Raw genomic sequence first — 16,195 nt, forward strand, 5'->3', positions numbered from 1 at the left:
GAAACCGAGCCTCTGAGCTCCACCCACCAGCTTCCACCAAAGAAAGAAAGAGAGGGGAGGGAGAGGCTTTGCTATGCGCGCATGCGCTGTGCTCACTTTCCGTGCTGGTTAGCGCATACCATTCTCTATGAGGGAGGGGGGTGTAAATTTGGGCTGCGCCACTCGGAGCTCTGCGGGCAGACAAGCTTCGGTCCCTTGGGGCTCCTTTTGCTCCGTCTGCTGCCGCACTAGTTACGTCTGTTGGCGGGGGCTCCGCTGCGAGCTCCCTCCGGCGTGTGCAGCTCCCTGCATCTCTGGCCGCAGCCCCGTGCGCTGTGCCCCTGCCAGCCGGGGGACACTCGGGATTCCCATCTGAAACCTCCGCTTTTATCCCGAACGTTGGAGACACTCAAGATTCTCATTTAGAACCTCCACCTTTGTCCCGAACGTTGGGGACACTCGGGATTCCAACTTGGAACCTCCACCTTTACTGCGTGCCAGGCAGGGCAAGCGGCGGGAAATCAGCGCCCTCAAAGGCGGCTTCAGCCGCTGCGGAGCCTTCCCCCCGCGGGAGCCGGGCACAGAGCCCGTGGCCCGCCCCCGAGCGGCTGCGCCCCGCCCCGCGCTGCGTGCTCCGCACGCCCCACGCGGGTGGCAGCCACCGCCGCGGCCATGCACCGCCTGTGCCTGAGACGTTTGCTGCTGGCCGGGGCCCAGGCCCGGGCCCGAGCTCTTGGTGCCCCGCTTAAACTGCGGCCCGGACTGCGCTGCCCGTCACTGCCTGCCGGGCTGGCCTCCGTGCCGTGGGACCACCTGGGGGCTGCCAGCAACGAGGAGGAGTTTTTCGTGATCTCAGAGTACCTGCCCGAGGAACTGGAGGAACCATGGGGCATTGAGGTGGCGCCGAAGAAGCCCCCCCGGAAGAGGCGGTACCAGGAGCGGAGGGAGCACAGGCCGGTGGGGCAGCCGGATCCATCCGTACCAACCAGTGACGTGAGCTGCTCAGGCTGTGGGGCAGAGCTGCACTGCCAGGACCCTGCCATGCCAGGCTACATGCCCAGTGAGAAATACCTCTCCCTGCTGGGGGAGCCTGAGGGCCAGGGAGGGCTGCGGGATGCTGTGTGCCAGCGCTGCTGGCTCCTGGTGCATCACCAGAAGGCGCTGCGCCTGGAGGTGTCACGGGACCAGTACCGCAGCCTGGTGAGCACTGCCCTGCGCCAGCCACCCCGCCACAGCCGTGCCCCGCTGGTGCTCTATGTGGCCGATGTACTGGATCTGCCTGACACAGTGCTGCCCAACCTACCCGAGCTGCTGGGCCCCACCGTCAACGTAATGGTCCTGGGCAACAAGGTGGACCTGCTGCCCCCGGACTCGCGTGACTACCTGAAGCACTTTCGAAAGCAGCTGCTGCACAGCTGTGCCCAGGCAGGCATCCACCCCGTCGTCAAAGGTGTCAGCAATTTGGCAGGCAGGCAGCACCTGGTGGACATGCACCTGATCAGCGCCAAGACGGGCTATGGGGTGGAGGAGCTGATCTCCAAGCTGCAGCGCTCCTGGAAGTGCAATGGGGATGTGTATCTTGTGGGTGCCACCAACTCAGGCAAGTCCACCCTCTTCAACACCCTGCTCCAGTCCGACTACTGCAAATCCAGAGCCTCAGAAGTGATCAACAGAGCCACCATCTCTCCCTGGCCAGGTCAGAGCTGAGGACTTGTGTCAGTTGTCCCATTGCGCTGCACGCTTTTCTGGGCCAAGTTGGCTTTGGGTTTTATTTTCTATTTGTTTTGTTGTTACTTGCCTCCCTGAATCAATGATGGATGCATTGGAGGGTATGATGGGATAGGTCACTCTAGATATACTCTGTTCAGTGCTCTCCTTCTAAAGCAGGGGTGTCAAACTCATAGGGCCCCACAGGCTAGATGAGCATCCCTGAGCTAGTCTATGGGCCAGGCTGGGACCAACCAACCACCTGTGGAGTGGCTGTAGCACCAGGTCCAGCCCCACACAACATGCACCAGCCACTGGGGTTGGATTGTGGCACATGCTGAAGGAAGCATGGGAGGTCAGTTTGGGGTGCTACTGGGCTAGATAGACCACTAGTCTGATCCAATGTGGCACTTACTTATGTTGAAGGACCAGTCACCCAAGATGCTGCACGAACTCAGAACATAAAGTCAGCCCAGTAATATGGCCCAGCCTATGGTCTGTCTTTTATCCTGACTCTCCTTATGTTTGTCTCCTATTATGTGGTTTGTTTGTTTTTTGCCAGTGGACCCCTTCCTTGTGCAGTGCACAGGAAGGAAAGCAGTGCTGCAAGAATTGTGTAGCAGTGATGCAGGTGGCTGTGTGATTTCTGGGTCCCTTGTTTCAGAAATTGGAAGGTATCCAATTAGTGAAGCAGAAGAAAAGGAACAGCTTAGTGGTTCTGGCAGTTGAAAACTGGATCCCATCTAAGGACTTCCTCTGTGATACTAGTACTGATATTTAAACCAAGATGTTCACTGTTGAACACAAATCATGCATCACTCCTGGTTGAGTTACCTGGACCTTGATATGCAGAATTGTTGGGCACTCCTTTTAGTTAGCTATAACTTTGCATGTAATGCTACAGACGGAAAAAAGCTGGACCCTTCTCAAAGTAGACATCCATAGTAGTAGACGCTTGGTTACTTTTCCTTCATCTCTGCCTCAGGTTCTGATCTGTAAATTGGAAATAATACTACCCTCTTTTTTCATAGAGTTGTTGTGAAGATAGATTCACAAATGTTTGCAAAATACCTTTGGAAGTGCCCAAGAGAAAATGTGTAACTCTGATCAGTGCAGGCTTTAGATGCTGTGTAATAAAATAAATAAAGGTTACAGCTGCACAAGTAACCAAAGAAACATACAGCTACCCATTCAGTGGGTATCATCTAACATGGACAGTGAATGAGGCAAGGGACCAGTGGAAAGAACAGGATGAGATAGATATGACGTACTGCATACACACTGGGGAATAAATTAAGGTTGGTCAAGAAACCTTAATTCTGGCACTTCCTAATATTTTAGTGTTCCTGGCCTGTCATTCAGTATTCAGTCTCTTCCTGTCCTGTCCCTTTGTACCTGTGTGCGTGTGTCTGACTTACAGTGCTGAAGGCAGAGGGTGGAGATGCACCCTATAGACTAACTAAATCAGAGATGTATAAGCTTTAGTAAGGTGCCTGTGACTTGCTGCAGGAGTTTTTGCTGAAGGGCCTTGCCTGAGATTGGGTTACAAACTTATGTGAAATGCTGCCTGCTTGTGTGAAGCTTTCAGCTTCTCCAGAAATTCACAAGAAAAGATTCTGTACTTTGCAGCTCCCACGTTGAGCAGTCAGCACCTCCTGCATCTCCAGGAATTGTTCACATGCATTCCTCTCCCAGGCAGTGTCACCAGAGCCCCCACCTCCCTCATCCCAGGCCTTCATGGGAAGCAGCGCTTGGGGATCCATCACCGCCACTTTTCCTTTTCCCAGGCCCGCTGTGGCATGGAAGGGTACGGAGGGAAGAAAGATGACCTGTAGAGCTTTAGAAATGGAGTATTCCATTTAACTTTTAAGCCTGGTAGTTTTAAGTCAGGATAGAGACCCTTAAATATGTATCTGGTCCTTCAGTGATGTGGATTTTTTTGGCATTGGCCTAGACTTGAGCATATTATATATAACTTTGCCAAACACATGATGCTGTCTACTTGGGAGAAAGCAATGTTTGCCTGCATTATCCAATAATAAGCAGTGTGAATTGAAACAGAGCTCCCCCACTTTTGATTTTGTTACTGAGTGGATTTGGCCCTTGTGAAGAAAAGTATTCTGATGTGTTAGGGCCAGAGCTCAAGGCACTTTATATAGGGTAGATGAGAGAGGTGCAGAAGTGACTGTGCCAACTCAGCAGATTGTCTCATATCTACTTATTCCTAGTGTGAAGATAGTTCAGTTCCTAGGCACATTCAGACCTTTGCCTTCATGCTAAGGCTGTCAGCAGTGATTTCAGAGACCAGACCTTGGTAGGGAATACTGTTTTCATTTCAGAGACTACTGGTTTGCTATCCATCCGTCATATCTTGGTCAGTGTTATTTACCTCCAAAAATGTTGACCTCCCCTCCTCCCCAGCTTCTTTCAAAATGTCACTTTGCAATTTTATTTTAATACATGTTAATATATATATGGCTGTCTACGCTGGGCTTTTAAAACATGTTGGCTAATGAATATAAAAAAAACCAGTCTTCTGTTCCTAGTCTCAACAAACCTACAGTGCTTTTCAGAAAAAAGTAACTGGAAGCAAAATATGTGTTTCTTAAGAAACGTCACATTTTACTTTTTATAAACTTGATCCATTACTTCTTCAAAAATCTTTATAGGCCATTTTGGAAAAATAAATACCCATAAATAATAAGTATGATAATAGCAGGAGAAGTAAGCTTTTAATGGTTAAGTACACATCTTAGAATTCTGCCCTTTTTTTTGCATTTGTACCATGGTCCCACACACAGGTAATTCTTCTTGCTAAAATGTCAGGTTCTTGGGTGCTATCTGTATATGACATGCACCAGAGTATGAAAGGGTTCAAAACTAATCTGTAGTTCCAGGATTCCCTTTCTTCTAGTCCCACTAACACATTCCTGCACTAATAACAGAAGTCAGCACAGAATTTGCTGGAGCCATTGGTATATGCCACAGTAGTTGTTGCAGAGAGAGGTGTGTGCAACTCTTACCTGTGATTTTTGAATGAGATTTGTTTTATATCCAGCTCTTCAACAGCCCTTGTCCCTAAAAATCCACAAGAGTTTTGGTTTGACTTAAAGATTTGTTTGTAGTGGCCTTGTCTACGTTACACAAATTTATTGAAGATGGCTTCTAGCAATCACGTTAAGTGACTTGGTACTAAATATGTTTTGGCAGCATTTAATCATGGTGAGCTAATATGATGGTAACTGAAGAGCGTTATCTGTCTATGGTATTTGCTAACAGTCCAACTAACATGATTGCTGAAAACGACTGTCAAACATGGTAAAATTTCACTGAGCTGATCCTGGCCAGTGTGACTGGTCATTTCTGAGCACAGCTATTAGCTGTTCTGTTAGCTGACTTTAATTTTTTCATTGTATGCCTGTTCCTTTTTGTGCAGAAAATTGAAGCAGTTACATAACCTGCAAACATTTATGGTCAGGAGGCTTTTTTCCCCTCTTTCAGGCATAATATAAAAGTGTGTTTTTTCTGCTGAACTCGCATTGTGTTGGTGTAGTCATATAGTTGGATGGTGTGGACTTTGTTTTTTAGGAACGACCTTAAACCTCCTGAAGTTTCCACTTATCAACCCTACTTCTGACAGAATATTCAAAAGGAAGGCGAGACTAAAAGCAGAAGCAGAAAAAGATGAAGAGCAACTTAGTAGTGATGAAAAAAAAACTTTGAATTACTTTAAAAAGCAAGGCTACTTAATAGGTGAGTATTATTTATGGGAAAGGTATTGATACTTTATCTCAGATGCAAATGATGCATTACTTCACTGTATAGTAGATTAGACAGGGGTTCTAAGACCTATGATCATGTTCTGTAACTCAGCTAATATTTGAAAGACTCCTAGTAAGACTGCTTGTGCAAGTAAAGGGACATAAATGAGGCATGGCCTCAAAATATCATAGCTGCATTAGCAGTCTTGAACTACAGACCACTTTTCCATAGAGAGAGTTCAGTGTGGAAAGTAGAATCTTTCTTGAAATCTCTTACAAATGCATGTGGAGTTTGTAATAGCTGCAAAAAGAAGGCTTTATTCTGCAAAGATGCACATCCTCAAATACACATGAGCAGCTCTGTCAAATACTTGTTTAGAAGGGCTCTAAATATTAAAGACTATCTGGATTACAAGTATTGGTACCATGCTGAGTGTAATGGAACTCCTCACGTTGGCTCCCCTGTAGGTAGCTGTAACACACAGTGGGCAAATCTACATGAGACCTTTACTGCAGAGCTGACTAATTAGCTCCGTAGTAAAATGTCACCATCTACACATGTAGTGCTTTTAGGATGGATTAAACTAATTAATTCCTCTGGAAAGTACTGCCAGATACAAGTACTATCATACAGCAGAGTTATTTACTCCACCACAACACACATGTAGATACTAATGGAGCTGGCTGGGGCATGAGGGTGCTTCAATGCAGGGGTTGCCTGGTGGCTAGCCCCACAGTGAAGCACACTTGTGTCCCAGCCAGCCCCACTGCAGTATATTAAGCCAGGCCAGAGCAGCCCTGGGCTGGCAGCCTGAGCCTCAGGACTCCCTGCCAAATCGCACACCTGCGAACAATAAACTCAGTGCAAACTGTGCCAAGGTTTATTCAGGCACGCTAATTGCACATGTAGATGCATTCAGTATTGCCAAAATCAAGTTATGGCAATAATAATAATGTCTGTCCTCTTTTTACTGAACAAGGAAAATATTAAAATGCAGAAATATGAAATAATTTAAATATTCTGGCTTGGGAGTATTTAAAATTGTAATCACTAATCACATAATATTGAAATTACTTTCTTACATAGTATATAGTTATTCTTTAGGTCTGTACGGAAGAAAGAATGCAAAGAATGAAGCTTTTAAAATATATTTTTCCTTTTAATTTAGGAAGAGTAGGGCAAACATTTGAACAAAAAGCTGAACCTGTCATTGACTTCGACCCCGATACACTCTCTTTTACCATGGAAGAGGAGCCTGTGGTTTCAATTACCAAGCCCAAAGAGAGAGAGGAATTTACATACAGTGAAGTGAAAGATGCTCGCTGGTGTTTTGATACGCCAGGGATTGTAAAGGAAAACTGTGTAAGTACTCTGTTAACATTTGGGAAAGTCTGTATTTGCAAGAGAAGAGTGCCGTCCTAGCCAACTTTGATTACAAGAGATTTTTCATACTGTAATGGACTAAAATAGTCTTACTTTCAGATATTTATTTAGGGCATCTTTATACATGCTCCAGGGTGGGGGGCAGTTGCTGAATTGGACAGGCCCCATCCCCTGCCCTGCCCAGTCCCAGCCTCCCAGCTCTTTAAAAAAAAGAGCCCCCACTCACTGGCTGCTGCTAGACGGGGGGGATCCCCGCTGCCCCACACTGCGTGGGGGTCTTTGCCATGAGCCCCCAGAAGTCCTGATGGCTGTGGCATCAGCGAGTGCAGGGTTTCTTTTTCTTTTAAAGAACCAGGAGCTGGGTCCGAGTGGGGCAGCTATTGACGGGGCTGGGAGAGTGGGCGGGGGGTGGGGGCTCATAGCAGAGCCCCCATGCAGCATGGGGCAGTGGGGGGCAGCGGGATTCACCCCCTTGCCTGGCAGCAGCCAGTGAGTGTGGGGCTTTTTTAAATTCAGAGCTGGGAGTTAGGGCTGGGCGGGGCAGCTATGGGGGGTGTGGGCTGGGAGAGCAGGCAGGGGTCAGGGAGCACTCAGGGGGGCTAGGGGAGCAGGCATGGGATGGGGCCTGGCTGGGGGTCCCTCCATGGTTCTCTCCCCACTCCTTCAGCACTCCCTCCCCTGCCTCTTACTTACCAGTGCAGAGTCCGGATGCAGTTCCCTGCAGCTGCAAGCAGGGACTGCCCAAATCACCAAAGCTCTCCAAATCTTTTCCAAATCAATTTGGAGAGCTTTGAATCAATTCAGACCTTTTTATTGGTCTCCTGATTCAATTTGGATTCAGAGTTTCAGCCACCAAATCGGGCTGAATCTCCTCTGAATCAAGTCAGCAGCCAAAGCTTTACACAGCCCTATTATATTGCTGTGTGCAGAATGAACAAGTTGGAGGATTGGTCATAGGTAGGGGTCTACCCAACTTAGAGGCAGCCATCCAATTTCACAACCAGATTGCTGGACCAGCTGCCATTTTCAAGGATTTATAGCCAGGGCCCCCCACACCTCTGATTGCCTGAGAGGCCCCCAGTGGCCCCACCCCTCACAGCTGATTGTTTGGGAGTTCTGTCCATCATGTGGCCCTGCCCCTTGCTGCAAAACCGGAAGTGTTGGCAGCTTCTCTGCACTGCTGCCAAGGTGCGGCCGGGGGTCTGCATACCCCTAGTTGACAACCCTGAATTAAGCAATTAGCTGCTCCTTCACAGATGCTCCCTCCCTCCCTGTGCAAGGTTTCACCTGGGCTCTGCAGTCTGGCTGGGCTTGCAATACTTATATCCCTCCTCCATAGAGACCCATGCAGTCAAGGTGCACTCAGACAGGCAGATGGGATGGGGCAGCAGTCAGGTGGGGAGCAGCATCCAGGAGTGGGATGGCGGGGTCATGGCCAGGATCAGGGCTGGGATCAGAATTGTGGGGCAGTGACAGCACGGGGCCAGGACCCAGGCCTGGCACAGAGTCACAATACACTGCCTGCACATCTCTGTGACAGGCACTGGGTCTACAGGTAGGAGCGTGTGGAGATTGATTGGATCGCAGCTCTGCCCTGGGCTCTGGCCCTGCACTGTCACTGCCTCCCAGCCCTGGCCCTGCCCATCCATCCTGTTCCCAGGCACCGTTCTCTCCTGCCTAAAGCTCCATCCCATCTGCCTGGCCGAGCGTGCCGTGCCTGCATGGGTCTCGCAGGGCCTCTGGCAGCTTTCTGTAGACCACGGGATCACCAGGTTTTGATAGCGTGGGTCCAGGCCCTGGGCAGAGCCACTCAAGGAGGTCTGGTGAGCTGTTGAGGGGGTGCTGTCTCAGCCTGCACTAGCTCACCAAAACTCCCTAAGTGGCCCTCTGGCCCAAATAATTGCCCACACCTGGAGTGACAGCTGGATCAATAACAATAGTGAGTAAGGCTTTTGTATGTTTTAAAAAGCTGCATTGGTTTAACGGAATCACTTTAAAATATGTCTAGTTAAATCAGTGCAGACCCATTATGTAGATGTAGGTAAACCTGTTTAATTGGCTCATAGATTTCACAGACATTAGGGCTGGAAGGGACCTCGCAAGATTGTCAGGTCCAGCCCCCTGCACAAGGGGCAGGAAGTCAGCTAGGGTCAAAGGATCCCAGCAAGATAAGCATCCAACTGTTTCTTAATAGTGTCCAGAGTAGTTGGTTGTACTACATCTAGGGGGAGTCTATTCTAGGCCCTGGGGACTCTGACAGTAAAGAAATTTTTCCTTATGTCCAGCCTAAAACAATCTTCCAGGAATTTGTGACCACTGGACCTTGTCTTCTCATGGGGTGCCCTGGTGAACAGTTGTTCTCCCAGTTCCTGGCTCATTTGCAGTTGTAAAGCTAATGCTAATTAACATGTCTACATTCAAATTTGCACAGATATAATTAGCTATTTTTAAACATATTTAGGCTTTTAGCCAGACGAAACTTTTTTATTATTAGACAAAGTCTAGAAACTGGAGTATTTAGCATAACATATTCCCATTTCAATTCAGCTAATCAAATCTCCAATTCAGAATAGCCAGGCATTAAAAATGTTTAAGTCATTTTTTTTAATTAAGACTTCAGAAAATTGTTTCCATGGAATTTATTCTTTCATTTTAATAAAAATGCTTTCTGTTTGGAAGCTTATTGTACCCACAGATTTTGTACTGGCAGAAATGTTTGGCTTAGTTCATCTGTTTCCTGAAATAGTTATACCAGTACAGCCTGTTATGCAGATACACTCGTCAATATTAAAATGCCTCAGGCTTCCTTGTACTACAAAGGATTGAAGCCTACAGAGCTGTGCTGGTAGACCTGTGCCAGAAATCTTCTTAGTGGAGACACCATCTATACTTGTTTGAACAAAATAAAGACAATTTTTATGCCTAGATTGGGCCTTAGATAGGGATCATTCTTTCCTCCAAGGCTCAATGTGCTCCAGAAAGCATTGCCAGCATGGGTCTGGTTAAGAGAAAAAAGATCATGTGGCTCTTTGGCAAAGCCCCTAGCCTAGGTTCACTTAGGCTAGCAAAAAAGTCTTTAAGTGGTGTTAGCATGCGTCACTGGGGGAGTGGAATTGAAAGTCTATTGTCAGAAAATTATTTGACTGGCATAAAGTGCCTCTGCTAGAAGGGATGTAGGTTGCAGGTACACAGGCCCTTTTGAAGTATCCAAGCCTCAAATGTAGGTTAACAAGCTATGCTGTTATAAGTGCCTTTAGGCCATTACCCCAGAGACCATTACCCATATGGTATAAACACATGGGAGAAAACCCTTCCAACTAACGTTAGTTGGATGTGGAAATGTGAGCAAGTTACCATGAGATGAAGGAGGGTGGGCCTTTACTACACATCAGCTGCTCTGTGATAACTGTCCAGATGCACACTCTTACACTGCTGTAAGTGAAGGAATAATGTAAAAGAGCTATGCTGCCACAGCATAGTTTCCACTTACTATGGGGCAAAGATATACCCATAGGTAGGTACTGTGGAGCTGCTAACACATGATGCCCCCTCACTCCTTTACCCCGTGGTAACTTCTGTGTCCTGGAATAGATGTGAACTACCACAGTCATGAATTGTTGCGCTGTCTAACAAGTTACTGTTTCAGTCGGGCTCCAGTTCTACATAATAACTGGGGATGAATGCCCTGCCACATTTAACTCAACAGGATGAATAGTGTTGATGCCTCGTTGACTTTCTATAAATCTCAGTATTAACTGTTATACAGACTGATGCAATCAACTGTGAATGTAGGGGTAGGGGATGAAAACCATTTTGAGGTGGAATAAAAAAAATCATAGGAAAATTTTGATTCAAAGGGTGAAATAAAAGTTAATTGTAGGTGACTAAATGTAAAGGTGACTAAATGTAATAACTCATCAGCTCATTAGCGTGGAATTAAACTGCTTTCTTTGCAAAAAAATGCTTCAACATTTTTTTTAATTCTCTTAGGCTCTGTTAAGAAAAATTGTGAGAGATTTTTCAGTGGCCTGGGTAATGACACTTCAAATAACTATTTGTGTCCTGTGTGAATGGGATCAGTGCCTTTGGGCTACCTCATAGTGAATAGCTAATGATTACATTTTGTACTTCTCCACCCCACCCCCCAGAAGACTGCAGTAAGAGGCCAGGGTGTGAATAGGCTTTTTTGTGTGCAGTAACTTTCTACAGCCATTTTTGAGTTTCATTACCCCTGCTCTCCCTCTGGGACAGGGCAGGCATGACACATGCCAAGTTTCAGATAACATTGTCTCTTTACATTCACTGTTCCTTTTAGCTGCAGAAGAGGTCTGATTGTCTGCCCACCAGATATTTTTCTTTGGGAGAGGGAGAAATTCTGTTTTTACTTCCTATGTACTTTTGTGCGGGGAGGTTTTGGCAGCCACGTTGCCAGCAGATCTCTTCTCAGAATTATTGATGATGATCAGGCTTTTCAAGAGAACAAGAGGAAAGAGTTACATTTCTGCAAACTGTAGCAAGGGGTTAATAACTCTCAAATTTTGTGCCTTATATTGGCAGATACTGCAAAGTATCTGCAGAGCTTGCAGTGTTAAGCTTTGAGTTTTATGGAGGCTGTAAAGATCTTTCAAACTGAAGTTGGTCCCATCTGTACTAAAGAAGGAGTACTTAGAAACCAAGCTTCGCTCAAATAGTGGCTGGTTCAAGTAAAAGATCCTTCAGTTCTTCAGTACAGATTTGCAGGAAAACCAGGCATTAACCACATTACCAAACCATACTGCAAGCAAGGGTCTTAGCAAGATCGAGGTGCACTTTGCGAACTTGTTTAGAAGTTTCATTCTTTCTATACAGCAGCCTCTAAGCCCATATAAGCAAAAGTCATAGACAGCTTGAAATGCAGGTGGCTTTTTCACACTGGCAGTCACTTAGGGTTGCTCAGCTCAGTTCCTTCCATACAGAGGTTTCTACCTCGAGTCATGGCCTGTCGAAGGAGCTCAGTGGGAGTCCATGGCTGCTAATTGTGTTGAGCTAGGAATATAGCATGGATCTAGGCACTCTGTTCTGCTACCCCAGGGTGTCAAACATATAGTCTGCGGGCTAGATATGACTCACACAGTGCTTCCTTCTGGCCTGGTGGGCAAGCCAAGGAATTTGGGAGCATGGCTAGCAAGGGGCAGAGCATACAACAGAAACCACAGCCCCATTAGACATGGTACCAACACAGCCCTGCTCACCTTGCAGATGCTTGCTCTGGTGTTACCACCAGTTGCCTGGCCTTGGCCACAGCAAGCAGCTACTTGGCTGCAGTTGCTTGCCTGACAACCTCCACTGCTGACTCCACCGCAATTGCTGTCCCTGCTACCACTTCCACTGTGGATCTGGTCCACAGGGAGCCCTGTGGTCCTGCTCTGGGGCCTGGGGCACTGGGTGAGTTTGACACCCCTGTGCAAACCTAGCCACTGTGCAACTCAGGCAGTGTTTTGCGGTGCAGCGTGTCAGGAATTGGGATGCTCTGATTCAAGCTGTTTGAGCATCATTGGTAATTTGTGGAAAATGGAATAAGGGGCTAGGCTGTACAAATGAAATTTAACTCAGATGTACTGACTGGAGCTCAGCATACACAGTAAGCACAGAATGTTTCTGTCGCTCAAAATCCTCCTTGCTCTTACAAGTAGAGCCAGGTGAAAATTTTCATTGAGAAGCAGCAGGTTCACACACAAATAAAAGAGTTTTGGGGTAACTTCAACTCCTCACTAATTCAGATCAAATCAGCACCCATAGTTTTGCCAAAAAAATAATGGGGCCAATTGTTGGAACTTTGAAAAGTGTGAAGGTTACTTTCAGAAATGCCAATATGCTTCATTTCAAAATTTTCAGAACAGGTTTTAGGGGGTGGTTCATTTTTTTTTTTGCTCCTTTGACTACATTTAAAAGTCTCCTTTAGTGTTAAGCAAAAAAGGTTAATCAAAAAAGTTAAAATAATCCAAAATTGAAAAAGCCAGTTAATTTTCCAGTCATACAAAATGTTTCAGATGGGCACAGGGTGATTTTTGTCAAAAAACAAAACGAAATACAAAGCTAAAGACAAGGATTTTTGTGGGTGATATGTTTGTAATGGATCAATTGCATGTTTGGAAGAGATTTAGATACAAAACACCCTTCTTCAGGTCTGAGAAAAGATTTAATTTTGACCTGAACCATTTTTTTTCCAATTTTTCAAATTGGACATTAGATAGAATAATCATCATTCACCATTCATCCCATTCTAGATAATTGTAACAACAGAAAGTAAGCACAGCTCTAAGAGAGCTATGAGTTTTAAAAAGGAATATTGTGCCATGTGTGGGGAACTAGTGTCCTGAAAACAATCATTCTCTGTAGCTTACAAACACATGCTGATCAACTAGCTACAGTTATCATTTCAGAAAGGATAATCCCAGCGTATGTTGTGATGGCAGGAATGGGTCAAGAGGCCCTTCAAGCTTTTAATCAGTTTTAAACTATTTTAAATGTTTGTATTCTGCAGTAGAAAGCCAGTTAGTATCTAAAATACCCTCCTGTAGCCCAGAATCAGCATAAGGCTGTTAATCACTACTGAATTTTAATATGAAATGTTATTTGATATACCTCCAGCTGCAGGCTCATCACATTAACAAAGTTTGATGTGGGTGAGCAGGAAACATGGCAGATAATACTGGACTCATCTAAACATGCTTTTTAATATGCATTAGCCTACTTTAATGCACATTAAAGTGTCACAAAAACCCTGTATGTTTTTGCTAAAGCACATTAAAATAAGCTAATGTGCCTTTTCCTGGTACCTCACAATGGAGGTACTAAATTTAATGCACATTAGCAAAAGTGCATTAATGAATGTGTAGATGTACCCAGTGACTTCATTATCCAAGAAATTAACAAAGATCCCTGGGCAGAGGCAGTGAGAGCTCTGTGCACTGCAGCTTTTTACTTCTGAGATCTAACTGCCACTGCAGATTTTTTTTTTCTTTTTTTACCAGCAGTGGCGTTTGTGTTGAAACATACTGGGGACCTTCCACTGTCTTTGGTATTAGACAAAGTCACTGCAACATGATTCCAGTAGCAGTACACGCTTGATCTGAGCTAAAAGGCCAAAAAGCAATACAGTTGGTGCAAGACCAGTCCATTAACTATGAAGTCGTGACTGAACCATGTTTTTAGTTTGTGCTGTCCATTGTGCAGACTGACTATTATATCCTAGAGTGTGGGAATGTTTAAGAAAGATACAAGCTACATTCTTGCCATGGGTGAGCGGTATACTTAGTACCACTTGTCTATAAACTTGTGAGAGATCATTTTGCCTAGACTGTCTGCATTCAGCTGTATTTGGTCTCCCCTCTTATCCATAAAGACAGTCTTGGTTTCATTGATTTTGTGAAAACATCCAGCATGAGTAACGGCTATACAATTTGCTTTGCAGGTTTTAAATCTTCTGACAGAGAAAGAAGTAAATCTTGTTTTGCCAACACAGGCCATTGTTCCAAGGACATTTGTGCTTAAGCCTGGAATGGTTTTGTTTTTAGGTGCTTTGGGGCGCATAGATTACCTACAGGTAAGGAAAAAATGGGTTCTTTATGTTCTGTTAATAAGATCCTGCATATACTTTGTTAATATATATAAACTAGCCTCATCAATAGGCTGTTTTTGTAAGGCCTTCTGTGTTTCTTTGGTAATTTCTGCTCTTGGCTGTAAAAAAAAAAAAAAAAAATTAAATTTCTGTCAGGATCCATTGTCCTGTTTTTAAGTACCTTTGAAGGCTATGAGATGATATATGCTAACACTTCCTCCAGAGGGCTTCATTAACACCGTGTGTCTGTAAGTTAATTACCAGGCATTCAAGTTAACAATAAGTTGTTCTAGGGAAGGGGCGGGCAATTTCTGCTGGCAGGCTGCTTAAGTTTTGGTGAGCTGTCAAGGGTCACGCACACAGTCTTTCAGAAGGTATCATTTTGAAAATTTTAGGTAAAAATATAAATCACATACTTAAAAAATCAAACCTACAATAACATTTTAATTTGTTTTTTAATTCTTTCCTGGTTTATGTGTGTTTTGAGTAGTGTATAAGCAATTGCATAATAGCTCAAAATAAAGTCTTACTCCTGTATATTGTGTGGAGGGGTAAGGTGTGTATGGGAGGGCCTGCCCATGCGCTAGGTCCCAGGAGCCAGCCGGGGATGGTGGGAAAGAGGTGGAGAGGAGGGGGAAGCATGGGGCTGCGTGCAATAGAACTTGCTTAGACAATGCAATTTGCTTCCTCTCCATGCCCCCCCGCAACCCTGTCCCATGCGGCCCACAGCTGCCCATGTGGTGCTCCACATGGAGCCAAGCCCCACCTGCTCTTGCCCGGGGCAACCCATGCTGTCCTCCTGCTGATGGCCCCAGCACTGACCAGTGTGCACAGCTTCCCAGCGGGGCTGCTTCTGGTGCAGCTGCAGCCACATGAGTACTGCTCAGCTCCTCTACATCCAGCAGCTCCTTCTCTTCCTCCTGCCCTTGCTGTGCCACTCAGGGTGGGAGGGAAACTGCGTCTGGGCAAGTGCTGCCCCAGCGCACATGGTTTCAGCTCCCGGCTGGCAGAGGAGCAATCATGTAGCTTGGAAGAGCTATGTGTGTAGGTGGCTGTCACTCCTTTTCTGATCCAAGTCAAAATCCAGGACAATCAGAATCACCTCAAATGAGACATCTATTTGCAGTCCATAAGATTACTAGCTCATTAATGAAACATTTTAAAGAAAAGTGCCTTGGAGGAAAAAACGCACAGTAACCCAGAGCTAGGAATGTTGTAGCCCAATATAGTACCTTTAATCAGTTTCATTCAGAGTAATCTTGAGTAAAACATCTTATGTAGAAGTGTGATTATTATAGGTGGCTTCACTTAGTTCTTCCTGGAGTATGGTTTTGCAGTGGCATTAAATATTTATGCTAATTTGCATCCTTTTGCAAAAAAAGGACCTAAGTATCATAGAAATAGCAAACAGAAATAAATTTGGTTTAGAATTTCCTCAGATAAAGAAATAACTACTGGTTGGTGGCAACACAGGATGGGGGTAGTGGTGTATGTTGCAGGAATACTTTCTCTGCAAGTGTCTTAATGGACATTTTTATTTATTCAGCTTTGTAAAAAAAAAAAAAAAAACACCAGTTGTCAGTGTTCTTATGGCATTGCGCACCTATTCCAGAAATTAAACATAACCATAAAAAGGATTTCCCATAATAAATATATTATTATATTTACGTGCATTTTACCTGCACCTTTTGCCAAAAATTAGCCACCCAAAATTGGCTTGTGTGTTTTAAGTGAGGGAGCTGATTTCTGTGCTGGAAGGGAGGC

At 45.4% G+C, this 16,195-nt stretch overlaps 1 protein-coding gene across 1 annotated transcript in view; it reads left to right on the forward strand.

The window, feature by feature from the left end:
• The first annotated feature begins 119 nt into the window (after positions 1-119).
• The window catches only part of NOA1 (nitric oxide associated 1), a 28,141-nt gene continuing 12,065 nt past the window's right edge, over positions 120-16,195 (forward strand). The window contains exons 1-4 of the mRNA XM_090036874.1: positions 120-1,675; positions 5,275-5,439; positions 6,617-6,810; positions 14,285-14,416. Coding sequence (XP_089893000.1) covers positions 652-1,675; positions 5,275-5,439; positions 6,617-6,810; positions 14,285-14,416 — 1,515 coding nt within the window. The 5' untranslated portion in view covers positions 120-651. The remainder of the gene's footprint in view (positions 1,676-5,274; positions 5,440-6,616; positions 6,811-14,284; positions 14,417-16,195) is intronic.

The sequence above is a fragment of the Crocodylus siamensis genome, chromosome 2, assembly GCF_052110815.1.
Source record: "Crocodylus siamensis isolate JL-2025a chromosome 2, ASM5211081v1, whole genome shotgun sequence".
NCBI classification, from domain to species: Eukaryota; Metazoa; Chordata; order Crocodylia; family Crocodylidae; genus Crocodylus; species Crocodylus siamensis.